Here is a 21,001-nt window from a genome sequence, read left to right on the forward strand (position 1 = left end):
TTGGTCACAAAGCAGGCCTCAACAGATATAAAAATATTGAAATTGTCCCATGCATCCTATCAGATCACCATGGCCTAAGGCTGATCTTCAATAACAAAATAAATAATAGAAAGCCAACCTTCACGTGGAAACTGAACAACACTCTTCTCAATGATATCTTGGTCAAGGAAGGAATAAAGAAAGAAATTAAGGACTTTTTAGAGTTCAATGAAAATGAAGCCACAACATACCCAAACTTATGGGACGCAATGAAAGCATTTCTAAGAGGAAAACTCATAGCTCTGAGTGCCTCCAAAAGGAAACTAGAGAGAGCACACATTAGCAGCTTGACAACACACCTAAAAGCACTAGAACAAAAGGAAGCAAATTCACCCAAGAGGAGTAGACGGCAGGAAATAATCAAACTCAGGGGTGAAATCAACCAAGTGGAAACAAGAAAAACTATTCAAAGAATCAACCAATCAAGGAGCTGGTTCTTTGAGAAAATCAACAAGATAGATAAACCCTTAGCCAGACTCACTAGAGGGCACAGGGAAAGCATCCTAATTAACAAAATCAGAAATGAAAAAGGAGACATAACAACAGATCCTGAAGACATCCAAAACACCATCAGATCCTTCTACCAAAGGCTATACTCAACAAAACTGGAGAACCTGGATGAAATGGAGAAGTTCCTAGACAGATACCAGGTACCAAAGTTGAATCAAGATCAGGTTAATGATCTAAACAGACCTATATCCCCCAAAGAAATAGAAGCAGTCATTAATAGTCTCCCAACTAAAAAAAGCCCAGGACCAGATGGGTTTAGTGCAGAGTTCTATCAGACCTTCAAAGAAGATCTAATCCCAGTTCTTCACAAACTATTCCACAAAATAGAAACAGAAGGTACTCTACCCAACTCATTCTATGAAGCCACAATTACTCTGATACCTAAACCACAAAAAGACCCAACAAAGATAGAAAACTTCAGACCAATATCCCTTATGAATATTGATGCAAAAATCCTCAATAAAGTTCTTGCTAACCGAATCCAAGAACACATCAAAACAATCATCCATCCTGACCAAGTAGGTTTCATCCCAGGGATGCAGGGATGGTTCAATATACGGAAATCCATCAACGTAATCCAGTATATAAACAAACTCAAAGACAAAAACCACATGGTCATCTCCTTAGATGCGGAAAAAGCATTTGACAAGATCCAACACCCATTCATGATAAAAGTCTTGGAAAGATCAGGAATTCAAGGCCCATACCTAAACATGATAAAAGCAATCTACAGCAAACCAGTAGCCAACATCAAAGTAAATGGTCAGAAGCTTGAAGCAATCCCTCTAAAATCAGGGACTAGACAAGGCTGTCCACTTTCTCCATACCTATTCAACATTGTACTTGAAGTCCTAGCCAGAGCAATTCGACAACAAAAGGAGATCAAAGGGATACAAATTGGAAAAGATGAAGTCAAAATATCACTTTTTGCAGATGATATGATAGTATATATAAGTGACCCTAAAAATTCCACCAGAGAACTCCTAAGCCTGATAAACAGCTTCGGTGAAGTAGCTGGATATAAAATTAACTCAAACAAATCAATGGCCTTTCTCTACACAAAGAATAAACAGGCTGAGAAAGAAATTAGGGAAACAACACCCTTCTCAATAGTCACAAATAATATAAAATATCTTGGCGTGACTCTAACTAAGGAAGTGAAAGATCTGTATAATAAAAACTTCAAGTCTCTGAAGAAAGAAATTATAGAAGATCTCAGAAGATGGAAAGATCTCCCATGCTCATGGATTGGCAGGATCAACATTGTAAAAATGGCTATCTTGCCAAAAGCAATCTACAGATTCAATGCAATCCCCATCAAAATTCTAAATCAATTCTTCAACGAATTAGAAAGTGCAATCTGCAAATTCATCTGGAATAACAAAAAACCTAGGATAGCAAAAACTCTTCTCAAGGATAAAAGAACCTGTGGTGGAATCACCATGCCGGACCTAAAGCTCTACTACAGAGCAATTGTGATAAAAACTGCATGGTACTGGTATAGTGACAGACAAATAGACCAATGGAATAGAATTGAAGACCCAGAAATGAACCCACACACCTATGGTCACTTGATCTTCGACAAGGGAGCTAAAAACATCCAGTGGAAGAAAGACAGCATTTTCAACAAATGGTGCTGGCACAACTGGTTGTTAACATGTAGAAGAATGCGAATCGATCCATTCCTATCTCCTTGTACTAAGGTCAAGTCTAAGTGGATCAAGGAACTTCACATAAAACCAGAGACACTGAAACTTATAGAGGAGAAAGTGGGGAAAAGCCTTGAAGATATGGGCACAGGGGAAAAATTCCTGAATAGAACAGTAATGGCTTGTGCTGTAAGATCGAGAATTGACAAGTGGGACCTCATGAAACTACAAAGCTTCTGCAAGGCTAAAGACACCATCAATAAGACAAAAAAACCACCAACAGATTGGGAAAGGATCTTCACCTATCCTAAATCAGATAAGGGACTAATATCCAATATATATAAAGAACTCAAGAAGGTGGACTCCAGAAAGTCAAATAACCCCATTAAAAAATGGGGCTCAGAACTGAACAAAGAATTCTCACCTGAGGAATACCGAATGGCAGAGAAGCACCTGAAAAAATGTTCAACATCCTTAATCATCAGGGAAATGCAAATCAAAACAACCCTGAGATTCCACCTCACACCAGTCAGAATGGCTAAGATCAAAAATTCAGGTGACAGCAGATGCTGGCGAGGATGTGGAGAAAGAGGAACACTCCTCCATTGTTGGTGGGATTGCAAGCTTGTACAACCACTCTGGAAATCAGTCTGGCGGTTCCTCAGAAAATTGGACATAGTACTACCGGAGGATCCAGCAATACCTCTCCTGGGCATATATCCAGAAGATGTCCCAACCGGTAAAAAGGACACATGCTCCACTATGTTCATAGCAGCCCTATTTATAATAGCCAGAAGCTGGAAAGAACCCAGATGTCCCTCAACAGAGGAATGGATACAGAAATTATGGTACATTTACACAATGGAGTACTACTCAGCTATTAAAAAGAATGAATTTATGAAATTCCTAGCCAAATGGATGGACCTGGAGGGCATCATCTTGAGTGAAGTAACACAATCACAAAAGAACTCACACAATATGTATTCATTGATAAGTGGATATTAGCCCCAAACTTAGGATACCCAAGATATAAGATACAATTTGATAAACGCATGAAACTCAAGAAGAATGAAGACCAAAGTGTGGACACTGTGCACCTTCTTAGAATTGGGAACAAAACACCCAGGGAAGGAGTTACAGAGACAAAGTTCGTAGCTGTGATGAAAGGATGAACCATTTAGAGACTGCTGTATCCAGGGATCTGTCCCATAATCAGCTTCTAAACGCTGACACCATTGCATACACTAGCAAGATTTTGCTGAAAGGACCCAAATATAGCTGTCTCTTGTGAGACGATGCCGGGGCCTAGCAAACACAGGAGTGGATGTTCACAGTCAGCTATTGGATGTATCACAGGGCTCCCAATGGAGAAGCTAGAGAAAGTACCCAAGGAGCTAAAGGGATCTGCAACCCTATTGTTGGAACAACATGATGTACTAACCAGAACCCTGGAGCTCTTGTCTCTAGCTGCATATGTATCGAAAGATGGCCTAGTAGGCCATCAATGGAAAGAGAGGCCCATTGGACTTGCAAACTTTATATGCCCCAATATAGGGGAATGCCAGGGCCAAAAGAATGGGAATGGGTGGGTAGGGAAGTGGGGGGCTCTATGGGGGACTTTTGGGATAGTATTGGAAATGTAATTGAGGAAAATATGTAATAAAAATATAAAAAAAAAAAAAGAAAGAAAGAAGTAAAAAAAAAAAAAAATTCAGAAGACCCACCACGGGATCTTAAGACCTCTGGTGAGTGGAACACAGCATCTGCTCCAATCCAATCGTGCTGGACCTGAGACTGCATTAATTAGGGAAGCAGAAAACCCGGCCTTATCAAGGTCACAAGTCCCTTCCGGTACCGCCAGCACCGGGGTAGCTAGGGCGTAGAGTCAGCTGCCACCCTCAAGCTACCCACAAAACCTGCCACGGGATCTTAAGACCTCTGGTGAGTGGAACACAGCAACTGCTCCAATCCAATCGCACGGAACCTGAGACTGCATTAATTAGGGAAGCAGAAAACCCCACCTGATCAGGGTCACAAGTCCCTTCCGGGCTACACCAGCACAGGAGTACCTTGGGCTTGGAGTCTGAGGACACTAGTAAGGTATACACAGGACCCTCCACGGGATCTACCTCTGTGAGTAGATCACAACTTCTGCCAGGAGGCAGGTTCAAACACCAGATATCTGGGCACCTTCCCTGCAAGAGGAGAGCCTAACTGCGGAGAGTACTCTGAACAGTGAAACTCAGGAGAGAGCTAGTCCCCCAGGTCTGCTGATGGAGGCTAACATAAACACATGAGGAACAAGATCTAACCATAGATGACTACAACAAATAACTCCAGAGATGACCAGATGGTGAAAGGCAAATGTAAGAATCTTACTAACAGAAACCAAGACCACTCACCATCATCAGAACGCAGCATCCCACCCAACCGAGTCCTGGGCACCCCAACACACCCAAAAAACTAGACCCGGATTTAAAATCAAATCTCATGATGGTGGTAGAGGACATCAAAAAGGACTTTAATAACTCACTTAAAGAAATACAGGAGAACACTGCTAAACAGGTAGAAGACCTTAAAGGGGAAGCAGAAAAATCCCTTAAAATATTGGAAGAAAACATGACCAAACAGGTGATGGAATTGAATAAAACCATCCAAGACCTAAAAAGGGAAGTAGACACTATAAAGAAAACACAAAGTGAGGCAACGCTGGAGATAGAAAGCCTAGGAAAGAAATCTGGAACCATAGATGCAAGCATCAGCAACAGAATACAAGAGATGGAAGAGAGAATCTCAGGTGCAGAAGATTCCATAGAGAACATCGGCACAATAATAAAAGAAAATACAAAATGCAAAAATATCCTAACTCAAAACATCCAGGAAATCCAGGACAAAATGAGAAGACCAAACCTACGGATAATAGGAGTAGATGAGAATGAAGATTTTCAACTTAAAGGGCCAGCAAATATCTTCAACAAAATTATAGAAGAAAACTTCCCAAACCTAAAGAAAGAGATGCCCACGAACATACAAGAAGCCTACAGAACTCCAAATAGACTGGACCAGAAAAGAAATTCCTCCCGACACATAATAATCAGAAAAACAAATGCACTAAATAAAGAGAGAATGTTAAAAGGAGTAAGGGGAAAAGGTCAAGTAACATATAAAGGCAGGTCTGTCAGAATTACACGACTTTTACCAGAGACTATGAAAGCCAGAAGATCCTGGACAGATGTTATACAGACCCTAAGAGAACACAAATGCCAACCCAGGCTACTATACCCAGCCAAACTCTCAATTAGCATAGATAAACCAAAGTATTCCACGTCAAAACCAAATTCACACATTATCTTTCCACGAATCCAGCCCTTCAAAGGATAATAACAAAACAACCAATACAAGGACGGAAACTATGCCCTAAAATAAGAAAGAAAGTATCCCTCAACAAACCAAAAAGAAGACAGCCACAAAAACAGAATGCCAACGATAAAAGCAAAAATAATAGAAAGTAACAATTAGTTTTCCTTAATATCTCTTAATATCAATGGACTCAATTCCCCAATAAAAAGACATAGACTAACAGACTGGCTACACAAACAGGATCCAACATTCTGCTGCTTACAGGAAACCCATCTCAGGGAAAAAGACAGACACTACCTCAGAGTCAAAGGCTGGAAAACAATTTTCCAAGCAAATGGTCTGAAGAAACAAGCTGGAGTAGCCATTCTAATATCGAATAAAATCGACTTCCAACCCAAAGTTATCAAAAAAGACAAGCAGGGACACTTCATACTCATCAAAGGTAAAATCCTCCAAGAGGAACTCACAATTCTGAATATCTATGCTCCAAATGCAAGGGCAGGCACATTCATTAAAAAACTTTAGTAAAGCTCAAAGCACACATTGCACCTCACACAATAATAGTTGCAGACTTCAACACACCACTTTCATGAATGGACAGATCGTGGAAACAGAAACTAAACAGGAACACAGTGAAACTAACAGAGGTTATGAAACAAATGGATCTAACAGATATCTACAGAACATTTTATCCTAAAACAAAAGGATATACCTTCCTCTCAGCACCTCATGGTACCTTCTCCAAAATTGACCATATAATTGGTCACAAAACAGGCCTCAACAGATACAAAAATATTTGAAATCGTCCCATGCATTCTATCAGACCACCATGGACTAAGGCTGATCTTCAATAACAACATAAATAATGGAAAGCCAACATTCACCAGGAAAATGAACAACACTCTTCTCAATGATACCTTGGTCAAGGAAGGAATAAAGAAAGAAATTAAAGACTTTTTAGAGTTTAATGAAAATGAAGCCACAACATACCCAAACTTATGGGACACTATGAAAGCATTTCTAAGAGGTAAACTCATAGCTCTGAGTGCCTCCAAAAAGAAACTAAAGAGAGCACACTCTAGCAGCTTGACAACACATCTAAAAGCTCTAGAACAAAAGAAAGAAAATTCACCCAAAAGGAGTAGACAGCAGGAAATAATCAAACTCAGGGGCGAAATCAACCAAGTGGAAAAAAGAACTATTCAAAGAACCAACCAAATGAGGAGCTGGTTCTTTGAGAAAATCAACAAGATAGATAAACCCTTAGCCAGACTCACTAGAGGGCCCAGGGACAGCATCCTAATTAATAAATTCAGAAATGAAAAGGAAAACATAACAACAAACAGTGAAGAAATCCAAAACACTATCAGATCCTTCTACAAAAGTTTATACTCAACAAAACTGGAAAACCTGGACAAAATAGACAACTTTCTAGACAGATACCAGGTACCAAAGTTAAACCAGGATCAATTTAATAATCTAAAAAGTCCCATATCTCCTAAAGAAATAGAAGCAGTCATTAATGGTCTCCCAACCAAAAAAGCCCAGGACCAGATGGGTTTAGTGCAGAGTTCCATCAGACCTTCAAAGAAGATCTAATTCCAGTTCTGCACAAACTATTCCACAAAATAGAAGTAGAAGGTACTCTACCAAACTCAATCTATGAAGCCACAATTACTCTGATACCTAAACCACAGAAAGATCCAACAAAGACAGAGAACTTCAGACCAATTTCCCTTATGAATATCGACGCAAAAATACTCAATAAAATTCTCGCTATCAGAATCCAAAAACACATTAAAACAATCATCCATCCTGACCATGTAGTTTTTACTCCAGGGATGCAGGGATGGTTTAATATACTGAAATCCATCAACGTAATCCGTTACATAAACAAACTCAAAGACAAAAACCACATGATCATCTCGTTAGATGTGGACAAAGCATTTGACAAAATCCAACACTCATTCATGATAAAAGTCTTGGAAATATCAGGAATTCAAGGTCCATATCTAAACATGCTAGAAGCAATCTACAGCAAACCAGTAGCCACCATCAAAGTAAATGGTGAGTAGTTAGAAGCAATCCACTAAAATCAGGGACTAGACAAGGCTGCCCACTTTCTCCCTACCTATTCAACATTTACTTGAAGTCCTAGCCAGAGCAATTCAACAACAAAAGGAGATGAAGAGAATACCAATTATAAAAGAAGAAGTCAAAATATCACTTTTTGCAGATGATATGATAGTATATATAAGTGACCCTAAAAATTCCACCAGAGAAACAGCTTCGGTGAAGTAGCTGGATATAAAATTAACTCAAACAAGTTAATGTTCTTTCTCTACACAAAGGATAAACATGCTGAGAAAGAAATTAGGAAAACAACACTCTTTTCAATAGTCATAAATAATATAAAATACCTTGGCTTGACTCTAACTAAGGAAGTGAAAGATCTGTATGATAAAAACTTCAAGTCTCTGAAGAAAAAAATTAAGGAAGATCTCAGAAGATGGAAAGATCTCCAATGCTCATGGATTGGCAGCATCAACATTGTAAAAATGGCTATCTTGCCAAAAGCAATCTACAGATTCAATGCAATCCCCATCAAAATTCCAACTCAATTCTTCAATGAATTAGAAAGAACAATCTGCAAATTCATCTGGAGTAACAAAAAACCTAGGTTTGCAAAAACTCTTCTCAAATAAAAGAACCTCTGGTGGAATCACCATGCCGGACCTAAAGCTTTACTACAGAGCAATTGTGATAAAAACTGCATGGTACTGGTATAGTGACAGACAAGTAGACCAATGGAATAGAATTGAAGATCCAGAAATGAACCCACACACCTATGGTCACTTGATCTTCAACAAGGGAGCTAAAACCATCCAGTGGAAGAAAGACAGCATTTTCAACAAATGGTGCTGGCTCAACTGGTTGTTATCATGTAGAAGAATGAGAATCGATCCATTCCCATCTCGTTGTACTAAGGTCAAATCTAAGTGGATCAAGGAACTCCACATAAAACCAGAGACACTGAAACTTATAGAGGAGAAAGTGGGGTAAAGCCTTGAAGATATGGGCACAGGGGAAAAATTCCTGAATAGAACAGCAATGGCTTGTGCTGTAAGATCAAGAATTGACAAATGGGTCCTCATGAAACTGCAAAGCTTCTGAAAGGCAAAAGACACTGTCGATAAGACAAAAAAGGCCACCAACAGATTGGGAAAGGATAGTTACCTATCCTAAATCAGATAGAGGACTAATATCCAATTTATATAAAGAACTCAAGAAGGTGGACTCTAGAAAATCAAATAACCCCATTAAAAAATGGGGCTCAGAGTTAAACAAAGAATTCTCACCCGAGGAATACCGAATGGCTGAGAAACACCTGAAAAAATGATCAGCATCCTTAATCATCAGGGAAATGCAAATCAAAACAACCCAGAGATTATACCTCACAGCAGTCAGAATGGCTAAGATCAAAAATTCAGGTGACAGCAGATGCTGGCGAGGATGTGGAGAAAGAGAAACACTTCTCCACTGTTGGTGGGATTGCAAGCTTTTACAACCACTCTGGAAATCAGTCTGGCGGTTTCTCAGAAAATTGGACATGGTACTACCGGAGGATCCCGAAATACCTCTCCTGGGTATATATCCAGAAAATGTTTCAACTAGTAAGAAAGAAACTTGCTCCACTATGTTCATAGCAGCCTTATTAATAATAGCCAGAAGCTGGAAAGAACCCAGATGCCCCTCAACAGAGGAATGGATACAAAAAATTGTGGTACATTTACACAATGGAGTACTACTCAGGCATTAAAAAGAATGAATTTATGAAATTCCTAGGAAAATGGTTGGACCTGGATGGCATTTTCCTGAGGGAGGTAACCCAATCACAAAAGAACTCAAATTATATGTACTCACTAATAAATGGATATTAGCCTAGAAACTCAGAATACCCAAGATATAAGTTACAATTTGCAAAACACATGAATCTCAAGAAGAACAAAGGCCAAAGTGTAGACACTTTTCCCCTTCTTAGAATTGTGAACAAAACACCCATGGAAGGAGTTACAGAGATAAAGTTTGGAGCTGAGACAAAAGGATGGACCATCTAGAGACTGCCATTTCCAGGGATCCAGCCCATAATCAGCCTCCAAAAGCTGACACCATTGCATACACTACCAAAATTGTGCTGATAGGACCCTGATATAGCTGTCTCTAGTGAGACTACTCCGGGGCCTAGCAAACACAGAAGTGGATGCTCACAGTCAGCTATTGGATGGAACACAGGACCCCCAGTGGAGGAGCTAGAGAAAGTACCCAAGGAGCTAAAGGGAACTGCAACCCTATAGGTGGAAAAACATTATGAACTAACCAGTATCCTGGAGCTCTTGACTCTAGCTGCATATGTATCAAAAGATGGCCTACTTGGCCATCACTGGAAAGAGAGGCCCATTGGACTTGCAAAGTTTATATGCCCCCATAAACGGGAACGCCAGGGCGAAAAAGTGGGAGTGGGTGGGTAGGGGAGTAGGCGGGAGGGTAGGGGGGACTTTTGTTATAATATTGGAAATGTAAATGAGGAATACACCTAATTAAAAAAATTCAAAGAAAATAACAAAAACTTTTAGTGTTAAGTGGTTTCAATATTGCAAGGTGGAAACATGATTTTAGAAAATAATAAAGTTCTGGATAATGGTCAAAGAAAAGAGAGTTATGGATTCCAACATTTCTATAATTGCTAAGGTATTGTGTATATTAGGTTTTTTTTTTTAATCAACTTGACACAAGCTAGAGTCATCTGGGAAGAGGCAACCATACTTGAAAGAATGAGAGAATGTCTTTATCAGATTGGCCTGTGGACAAGTCTGTGAGGTATTTTCTTGAATTATGTTGATGTAGGAAGGCCCAGTCCACTATAGGCAGTTTCACACCTCGGCAGGTGCTGCTGGGTGGTATAAGAAAGCTGGTCAAGTGAGCCATAGAGAGCAAGATAGAAAGCAGTGTTCCTCCAAGCTGTATGCCTTGGTTCCTGCCCTGGCCTCTAGGGACTGTAAGATAAGGTGAGAAAAAACCCTCTCCTCCTCAAGTTGGTTTTGGTCATGGAGTTTATCACAGATGCAGAAAAAAGAAGAGTTACCATGTGGGGGATTGAGTAAATCAGATTAGAAGATGTGACAAATGGAAGCAAGAAACACCCACATCCACAGGTAATTAGTCAAACACTCATCACTTATGCTGACAAAAGAGAAAGAAGGGGAGGGAGAAAAAAACTAAGCAACCACACTGTTCAAAGGGTTCTTAAAGTTTTTAAAGGCCATGGTTGCTAATGTGCTAGTCTTATTTCTGTTGTTGTGCTAAAATGTTACACGAGAAGCAACTTAGAGGGGAAAGGGTTTATTCTCATGACAACTCCACATAACAGTCCATTGTATCTGGGAAGTCAAGGCAGAAACTCAAAGAGCCAGTCACAGTGAAGAACACAGATAGAATAGACAGGTATCTGCTTGTTTGCTTTCATCCAGTTCTGTGTGTGTGTGTGTGTGTGTGTGTGTGTGTGTGTGTGTGTGTGTGTGTGTGTGTGTGTATTATAGTTGCATACAGAATGCTCCTGCCCACAATGAGCTGGGTCTTCCTACAACCAATAAAGACAATCCTCCACAGGGTTGCCTAAGGGTCAACCTGACCTAGACAATTTCTCAATCAAAACACTTTCTGGGTAATTTTAGGTTGTGTCTGTGAAACTGGTAGTTAGAAATTAGCCAGGACACTAGTTAATTGTTTATAATGCCACACAATTTTTGGTTAGTCTAGGTATAGACTGAGAGCCACCTGTATTATTATATGGGCAAGTCTTGTCAAAACCCATAAGGTTAGAGTTCTGAGTGGAAGCTCCTAGGATGGCCAATGATATTGGTAGGAACTACCTGATGTTGATTTCAGCTTCCCCTCCATTATCTCTTTGGATGTTTCAACAGGAAAAGAAAGGAGAATTCATTTCCACTTGCAGATAGGGGAGGAGCCTGGACAGCTACTTACATGTAGAAGAGCACCAGGCTAGTAACCAGCAGCACCCAGGTTTCTATAGAAAGGTTGGCAATGAGCTCCATCTTAGCTTTCCTTCAGGAGTTCAGGGCTCCAAGTTTCCCTCCCAGCTGAGAGTCTTGCAGGGGTCCTCTGCTAGGCCTAGCTGGCATCTAGTGAGGCCAGTCTATTTATTTGCTGGGAAAGGAGGAGGTTACAGGGATACAGCCAGTACAAGGGCCACTTGCACACTGCCCGAACTTGTAGTTCTGGTGTGGCCTCTCCACCGGGCATTTGTCAAAGTGCCAAAAAAGGTCATGCATTTCCTTACTCTGACCTTTGAGCTTATATTCTGTGTGTACTTGTTCTTTCAGGAGCTCAAATCCATCCATTGGCAGGCACTACTTCCTTCTGATTTGTAGTGGTGTCTATGGTGGTTCAAATTCCAAAACACACTAAGTCCACATAATTAAACTATATCTACTGATCTTTACTTATTCAAGACCTTCTCCCAATAAAGCTCCTGCTGGCTCTGGAAGATGTGAAGCCTACAACTGAACTTCACTTGCCACTCTGTACTGCTTCCTTGGCACACAACTCAATTGTTTTTCTCTGTAGTATTTTGGACATTCCATGGCATGCCTCTCCATCCTCTAGCTCTTACATTCTTTCCCCCATCTTTCCCACAGGGTTTCCTGAGCCTTGGATAGGAAGGTTGATACAAATGTCTCATGTACAATAAATCACTCTTTTAAAATATATATTAATATGTCTCTTTTAACAGTCCTTATCCAGTCTGTTGAATATGCTATGCTGGAGTTTTTATGATCACTCTAAAGACAAGGAGACAGAAAGAAGTGAAAGAGGTGTTCAAGACTGAACCAGGAAGGCATGAAACAGGCAGAATTATGATGAATTAGAATTCTGTAGGTAATGTGTGCTTGTCTTTAAATGGCCTCCACAGTACCCTCCTGGTATTACAGAGAGTAAATATTTCTTTGTACACCTTCTAAAGTACTCCTAACAAAGCCACAAGTTGTTACAAAATGACTGTACTGTGGTTTCTCTTCTGTGCCTAGCCCTTTAAAGGATCCCCAGTTCTAGTCAACTGGCCCTTTAAAAATCCTTAGCAATTCAATATGCTTGACTCTATGACCTTCAGTGTTGGTTGCCTCTTGGATTTCTGGGAATAGGATAGTATATAAGAAGGCCAGTTGAGACTGGGGTTGGGGGCTAGCAGAGTGAGAAGAGAAGGCAATCAGTGAAGACATTGTTAGAAGACAGTTGGGCCAGGAGGAACTGAGCTGAGCAGATAGTCTAGAACAGTTGTTATGGCTTGGGGTTTGCTAGTATTGGGATAACTGGGAAGGAAACGTTTAAGCAGACCATTGGGAATCTGAGGGAGAAAAAGTTGGGAGAAACATTTGAAGAGGCTGGGCTGGAAACTGAGAGGAGGGCAGGCAAGAGTTAAGAGAACTGGTTACCATTTGCAACAAGAAAACATTAAACACACACACATTTTACAAATGGCTTCATTAACAAAAGAAGAAGAACCACAAACATCTTAGTAGCCATTATTAAATTGTGAGTTCCTGAGCCAATCATCTGAGCAGAAAGGAAGATGCTCTAGAGCAGTGGTTGTCAGCCTTCCTCATGCTGTGGTCACCCCAACCATAAAATCATTTTCGTTGCTACTTCATAACTAATTTTGCTACTGTTATGAATGATAATGTAAATATCTGTGTTTTCTGATAGTTAGTTGTGGGTGACTCCTGTGAAAGGTCTATTTGACTCCTAAAGAGGTCATGACCCCCAGGTTAAGAACCATTGTTCTAGAGAGTTCTGACATAATCCAACCAGGGCATGCAGAAGCACCAGGAAAGGAGAAAGCATTTGAAAGCAAGGGTTAGAGGAGAAATCAAACGATGTTGGCAAATTTCAAAAACCCACAAACTGGGAATGTCCAGGGTTAAACATCAAATTCACATCTTTCTTCATTCTCTGCTGCTATTGTAGAATGATTTCCTCATTACCTAGCTTAGGAAGTCCAAAGTCTAGGGGTAGACATGTGGGCTGAGTGCATCTTTCTTTACCACTCTATCCCTGAAGGTAGGAAGACAACAAAGAATGAGAAAGAAGTGAAGGGTCATCAATCATCTCCTCAAGAATACAGTGCTATATCCTTGAGCTGTGACTACAAAAATGGGACCAATCTATTCATGAGCAGAGACTTACAGTAGATAAGCACCACTGGGAGGTTCCATTGGCTAGACACAATATATTTAAGATTCGTTTTTAACCACACAAGTGGGGTACACATTTAAACCATTGCAATTATCATTACTGAATGTATAAAAATTCTTGATTGTGAGGTGCTGTGTCTAAATTTTTTTAATTAATTAATGTTTCTCCTATTTTTGAGTGCACGCATATGTGTGTGTGTGCGCACATGGATGTGTGCATTCCTGTGTATGGGTGGCCTGAGGATAACATCATCTCCACCAACTCTTCTATCTTATCCATTGAGGCAGGGTCTCTCAGTAAAACCCAGAACAAAACAAATATAGTTAGTCTTACTAGGCGGCTTGTTGGGAGGATCCCCTGTCTTCTCTGTTCTAGCTGGAATTACAGACATGTCGCCATGCCCACATGGCATTTTGGAGGATTTGAACTTTTGTTCTTGGGCTTGTGTGGGAATCACTTTGGACACCTAGCCACCTCCCTAGGCATTAGCATCTTCATCTTCATTCCTCCTAATAAGCCATCAGTTTATACAACCAGCTCTGAAGATTGTGTGCTGTTTTAAGGCTCCATCCTGGACCAGTCATCAATAAGCTTCAGGCTGAGCAGAGCCCTTGGTGTGTTTCTGGCCTTACCATGCCCCAGAGTGGGGTCTTCCGGGTATTACCACATACTTCTGAGATTTTTTAAAAAGGAATTAATATTAGCACAACAGAAAATTAACCATTTTCAAGTATGTGGAGCTATTGCATTTAGCACACCTGCTTTAGGGCAGCCGTGGTCTCTGCCCCATTCCAACCACAGCTTCCCAAAAATCCTGTGCACAGCCAGAATCTCCCATCTCCCATCACTGATCCACACTGTGTGACTGTCTCTGTGTGCTTACTTGTTCTCTTCAAATAATTAGGATTAAACACCACATGGAACTTCATGTCTGGTGTCTTTAACAGTATGGAGTGTTTTTTTCTCTGTGTATGTGTGCTTTGCCTGTATGTATGTATGTATGTATATCTACCATGTGTTTGCCTGGTGTCAGTGGAGGCCAGAATAAGGTGGCATTTTCTCTGGAACTAGAGTTAAAGGTGATAGACACCCATCATGTGGGTGCTGGGAAGTGAACCGAGGTCCTTCAGAGGAGCAGCTAATGCTCTGCGTCTCCAGTCTCTACTATGATGTTTCAAAGGTTCACCTCAGCATCAAGGGTCTAATTTTTAACATTCTCTGATAACTTCATTCTCACATAATGAAGCTTTGGTCATTTTAACTTTCATATTCTCTCTTCCACAGAAATCCTTTTCCTCAACAAATCCCTCTACCATGTTTCTTCTCTCTCTCTCTCTCTCTCTCTCTCTCTCTCTCTCTCTCTCTCTCTCTCTCTCTCTCCCTCCCTCTCTCTCTCTCTCTCTCTCTCTCTCTCTCTCTCTCTCTCTCTCTCTCTCTCTCTCTCTCTCTCTCTCTCTCCTCTCCCTTTCTCTGTAACCCACTGGGTTTAATTGTGACTGCTTTCATGAGGATGGGTTGGCAATCATTTACTAGACCATGGACAACATATCAGTGGTTACATCATTGAAGAAAATATGCTTGACTCAGATACCATGAACTACTTGTAGTCTCTTTGTGGAGTGTGGGGCCCACAAACCTTTCACCCATGGATGATAAAGGACAATGGGCACAGTCATTTGCAAGCCTTGTGTAGGCAACCACAGCTGCAGTGAGTTCATAGGGACAGGGAAAAGATGGAGAGGGTAGTGGGATATGGGGCTATCTTAGTTATTTTTTCATTGCTGTGACAAAACACCATGACCAAAGCAACTTGTTAAAGAAAGTGTTAAATTGGACTTATAGTTTTGTAAGGTTAGAGTCCATGATGGCTGTGGTGTTTTGAATATGTTTGGCCCATGAGAAGTGCTACTATTATGAGGTGTGGCCTTGTTGAAGAAAGTGTGTCCCTGTGTAGGCAGACTTTGAGGTCTCCTAGTGCTCATGTTCTGCTCAGTGCAAAAGACTCAGTCCCCTTCTGGTTGCCTGTGGATCAACATGTAGAACTCTCATCTCCTTCTCCAGCACTATATCTGCCTGCATGCTGCCATGCTTCTTGCCTTGAAAATAATGGACTAAACCTCTGAAACTATAAGCAAGCCCTAATTAAATTCTGTCTTTCAGAAGAGTTGCCATAGTCATGGTGTTTTTCACAGCAATAAGACCCTAATTCAGACAATGGTGGAGCAAAGCTATAGTTACATAAACAGCTAAGAGATCACATCTCTTGATGCACAAGCACCAGGCAGAAAGAGCTAACAAAATGGCTTGGACATTTGAAATCTTATAACCCAACCCGAATGATACACCTCTTCCACCAACAGGGTTACACCTCCTTACACACACACACACACACACACAACTCTAAATAAAATAAAAAACATTAGAAAAACAACCTTGGCTACTTAATATCATAATGAATGGGGCAGAAATTGATAACTGGATGTGTTGCGCAGGTATTTCTATGCTGGAGTGTGAAGACATACCTCTGAGCTTGAGTAGTGGCACAGACTGAGATTTTAAACAGGAAGTCAGATCACACATGCAGTTTAGAATGAAAGGAAGGGATCGCCTAAAAGTGCTGTTGAAAGGAAGTCACCACTTCACAGGGAGTTCTGAGCCCCATGAAGCACTCTACACCTGCCAATCACTCACTTCACCTTGGGAAGACATTTCTATTCTTTGTTCCCATCTTTTGCATCAGGAATTGCTTGTTCTTAATTCCCAAGTACTAGAATTCTATGAGCTAAGTTCAAAACCGCCAAGGATATGGACTTTGAGGTCACTGGGGTAGCTGTGTTGTTTACTCCCCACCCTCCTTTTTTCTGATTCTTTGTGAATTTCACATCATGCACCCAATTCTATTCATCTCCCACCATTCCATACCCACCCTCTGCCCTTGCAACTTCCCCCTGAAAAGAAAGAAAACTCTCACTGTGGAAGCTGTAGTGTGTCATGGTATAGCCCACAGTGCACCCTTTTATTCAAACAACTTTCTTTGCAAATGGTCTGGTTCTAGCACTTTGACTTCTGCTGCACTATCAATACTGAATCCACTCTGGTATGGGGCATTGGGCTATCCACAGACAGGCTGGTCTCCAGTCAAGCTGAGATGCTGAACCCCAGGACCCGGTGGTAATTTACCTACATGGGATGGAAGGAGTGCTCCCATGTTCCTGGAACTCTGGCTTCTGCCCAAGTTACTGCCTCCCACAGCAACCACACGAGAAGCACGGCTAGAAGTCACTAGGCAATGTCCCAAGCTTCTGACCTTCAGGCTAAACTCCTCCCCAGTTGCCTAGCAACAGAAAAGATTGCAGCTCATTTTAAAGGGGGCTGTTTGACCCCTCCTTGCTCTCTCTCTCCTTTGTTCTCTTTCTCTTACTCTCCTCTCCTCTCACTTTCTCCCTCTTACTCTCTCTTTCTCTCTAGCCTTTCCTCTCTCTCAATCTCTCTCTCTCTCTCTCTCTCTCTCTCTCTCTCTCTCTCTCTCTCTCTCTCTCTCTCTCTCTCTCTCTCTCTCTCCTTTTCCCTTTTTCTCTCCTCTTGGACATGGCCAACCTCTCCCTCTCTTTCTACCTTCTTTCTTTCCCCCTGCCTTTCAACAATAAAGCTCTAAAACCATAGACAGTCTCTACTCATCAGCACTCACTCTGGAATGTATGGGAACCTCTCTTCCCTCTTCCCTCTCTCCCAGGTCAGGGCTGCCCCTTGTCCACACCCCATGGAGTGTGTCAGAGGTGGGCTTGGATGCCCACCTGCGGCTGAGTGGAAAGCATCTGGCAGCCCTCCCACGTCTGCCTGTCCAGAGCATAGGTGGATCTCTGGCGGGAAGTGGGTCCTCCCTCCCCCCTCTTTCCCCAGGCCTCCTTTTAGTTCCCACACACTGGGACTCCTCCTTGATATCCTGTTGTTATCTTGTGTCATGAAGATTCTGCAGCCTTCGATCTGCAGGACCTGTCCCTTCACAGGCCACAGGAGTTCATAGATGAGGAGGAGTCAATTCAAAGCTTGAATGTGGACTAGGGTGGTAGCTGAGTTAGTTGCCCTGCTGACTCTCCTTCTCCTGCACCCTAAGGGCCAGCTCTTCCATTTTGCCCAGGTAGGGCCAGCTCTCCTGACTGCAGCAGCCAGCAAGGGACATACCAGCTCTCCCAGGTCCACACCACCAGGATCAGCTCTCCAATATTGCTGCATGTCGGGTGGAGCCAGTTCTGCTCTCACACACTTTGGTGGACCATCGAGTGCCCATACTACCAGGGCCAGTACTACTGTTCTACTCAGGCAAGGTGTGGGGCTGCTTTCTAAAGTGCTACAGCCAGCAAGGTATGGTGCCAGCTCCACCCACAATGCTCAAATAGGACTTTGGGCTAGCTTGCCTGTCTGCCACAGGCAGTGAGGAGCTAGGGAGAGGCATATCTCCTACACTGTGCCCCTGCACAGGAAATGAAGGGTGGGGCCAGCTTTTCTGAATGCCATAGCTGGTGAGGGTCAGGCCCAGTTCTGCACAGATCTCAGATAGCAACATGGCCCCAGGAAGCAACCCAGACCAAAGGTACCTGCATGGCCTTGAGTGGTAAAATGAACCATAAATAGTGGCATAGACCCCAGCTGCTGCAGAGTCATAGACACAGACATGGTCCTCAGTTGCAGCATGGGTAGGGACATCACCATGGTCTCAGGTGGCATCATAGGTTAATCACATCAGGTTGTTCCTCATCGCCATCACATCTCCAGTTCCTCCTCTCTTCACAGTGCACAAATGGTTCCATTTCTCTTTCATTCCCTCTCACGTATTTGTTCATTGTAGTGGCACCTACTGACAGGTGGCCCTCTAGATGTCTTCTGTGTGCCTGCCACCACATTTCAGTTAATTTTCTATTGCTATGAAGAGATGCTATGACCCAGGCAACCTATAGATGAAAGACTTCAACAGAGAGCTTACATAGTGAGAGAACAGCCATGGAGCAAGGAGAAAGCCAACTGGGAATGGGATGGCTTCTGAAATCTCAAAGCCAGAGCTGGGAGGTGGTGGATCATGCCTTTAGGCCAGCACTCAAGAGGCAGAGGCACTCAGATCTCTGTGATTTCAAGGCCATCCTGGTCAACAGGGGGAGTTTCCAGACAGCCAGGGTTATATAGTCTTGAAAAATAAATGAAAAAAGAAAATAAGAGAAAAGAAAAGAAAAGAAATCTCAAAGCTCACTCTCTAAAAAGGCCATATTTTCTAATCTTTCCCAAATACTTGCATGAATGAACTGGTGTCTTATTTTTGCCTTTATTGCTGTAAAGAGACACTATGACTAAGTGTCTTTTTTTTTTAACTTGCTACTCGGTCACTAAATTTTATTAACATGTAAACCGTTACACCCCAAACTAAAGACCAACTGTCAAACTGGGCAGTTTTATTTTCCTTTACAACTTAGTAAGTACTTGGTGACTGCACATGGAGTGAGGCTGCTCAGTGGTTCAGAAAGACCCCAGTGACGGTGTTTTCCTGACAGTGTGTAGTCTTCAGTATTGAGTGGAATGATGTGTATGAGTGACGTCACTGTCAGACCAGTAAGACCGCATTTATGCACCCATCATTCTCAGGATTGTTGGTAACTTGGGCACACTTTCCCCAAATAACCTTGCCTCCTTGTGTCACAAGGCCCAACTCGCTCACATTCATTTCAATAACTGTACCTTTGGTGATCACCCCCAGGGTTGTATATAATGGGGATGATGGATTCTTTTTCACACCGAGAATAGGCAGGCAAAAGGTAGCTTTCAGCTCAGGGTGTGTGGCATGGGCTTTTTTGAATCGTAGACCCATACTTAGGTGGTTTTCTTGTAAAGCCATCACCAACAAAACAGACTTTAGTAATCATTCTCTTCCATGCCTTCTTTTTCCTTTTTCCTGTTCAAATAACTTTCAATACTTCTGTTTCTCCTTGGGCACGAACTTTGGGTAGAGGGACCTCCCATTTTCCCGCCTTTTCTTTCCGTTTCTGCTTAATCATGTTGGAAAGTACTTTTGCTCTCACCTGCCCCTCTCTGTCCAGCAGATTGTTGGGGACTGCTCCCTGCGGAGTCTTCTCATCATCCTTCTGCTTGGTGTTTCTCTTCTCATGCATCTTAATAGTCTTTTTCATTTGTATTTTCTCAGCACGGCACTGTTTATGTCACTCTTTACTAGCCTTCAGGCCAATTTTTTTTTTTTTTTTTTTTTGCCTTCTTTGAACATTCATGGGTCTCCCGACCTTCTTTCTTTCTCTTTTTCTCATAGTAGTCTAAACGATATCCATATCGTTTGCGGTGCAATTCAATATATTCATCTTGTGGCATGATGACAGCCACAGAGCAGCAGTCCGAGACCTCCCGGGTCTCAAAAAACTCTTAATTTCTGGATGTCACTGGTCCACCAGCCTGCCTCTAAGGCAACTCTTATAAAGGCAAATGTTTAATTGTTTCAGAGGTTTAGTCCACCTTCATCACAGTGGGAAGCATGGCACTTTTCAGGCAACTTTGATGCTGGAAGAGTAAATATTTCTACATCTTGATCCAAAGGCAGCAAGGAGGAGACTGTCTTCTGTAGTGTGGCTGTGTCACACTGGACTGACTTGAGCATATATATGAGACATCATAGCCCCTCCTCCATGGTGACACACTTCCTTTAACAAGGCCACACATCTCTTCTAATAAGGCCATAGCTCCAAATAGTGTTACTTCTCATAGGATAAGCATATTCATACCACTACAACTGGGGACCAAGTTTTCAAATACCTGAGCCTATGAAGGCCATTTTTATTCAAGGCACTATAACAGGTGACTGAAGCTTTCTGCCATATAGAACATGTTGCAATCTGAACAATGACAAGGATTTTTTGTTTTGTTACAGAGCCATCAGCCTTCGATAGCCCTTGTTAAATATTAAACAGAGAACTCGACTGACCACATGAACTTCATGAATTTCAGTTTGTCCTCACTCTGTGTCTCTACCCAAACTACGCACTTAGGGACAACACCAATGTGGGCATTGGAAAGTCAAGATCTCTATCACAGACTCTCTTGGGTAATGTACATTAAAATGGAATCTAAAGGCAGCTGTTGAGCAGCCACTAATGATAACATGGACCCAATGCTATCATGTG

At 41.8% G+C, this 21,001-nt stretch overlaps 1 protein-coding gene and 1 pseudogene across 2 annotated transcripts in view; both read right to left on the reverse strand.

Moving 5' to 3' along the window:
• Positions 1 to 18,119, reverse strand: part of LOC110288451 (cytochrome P450 3A25) — a 53,350-nt gene extending 35,231 nt beyond the window's left edge. Inside the window, exon 1 of one of the 2 annotated variants that reach the window (XM_085837428.1) lies at positions 18,012 to 18,119. Coding sequence is in view for 1 of the 2 variants with exons in the window: in XM_085837427.1 (XP_085693553.1) it covers positions 11,601 to 11,671 (71 nt within the window). In the remaining variant the exon portion in view is untranslated. Of the gene's footprint in view, positions 1 to 11,600; positions 11,833 to 18,011 lie in introns of those variants that run through there. The other variant, XM_085837427.1, reaches the window with a different exon arrangement.
• Positions 18,120 to 19,419: 1,300 nt separating this feature from the next.
• LOC110295440 (ribosome biogenesis protein NSA2 homolog pseudogene) lies at positions 19,420 to 20,195 on the reverse strand (annotated as a pseudogene).
• Positions 20,196 to 21,001: the final 806 nt, after the last annotated feature.

This window comes from Mus caroli, unplaced genomic scaffold, assembly GCF_978045245.1.
Source record: "Mus caroli unplaced genomic scaffold, Mus_caroli_1 scaffold_4, whole genome shotgun sequence".
Classification (NCBI taxonomy): Eukaryota; Metazoa; Chordata; class Mammalia; order Rodentia; family Muridae; genus Mus; species Mus caroli.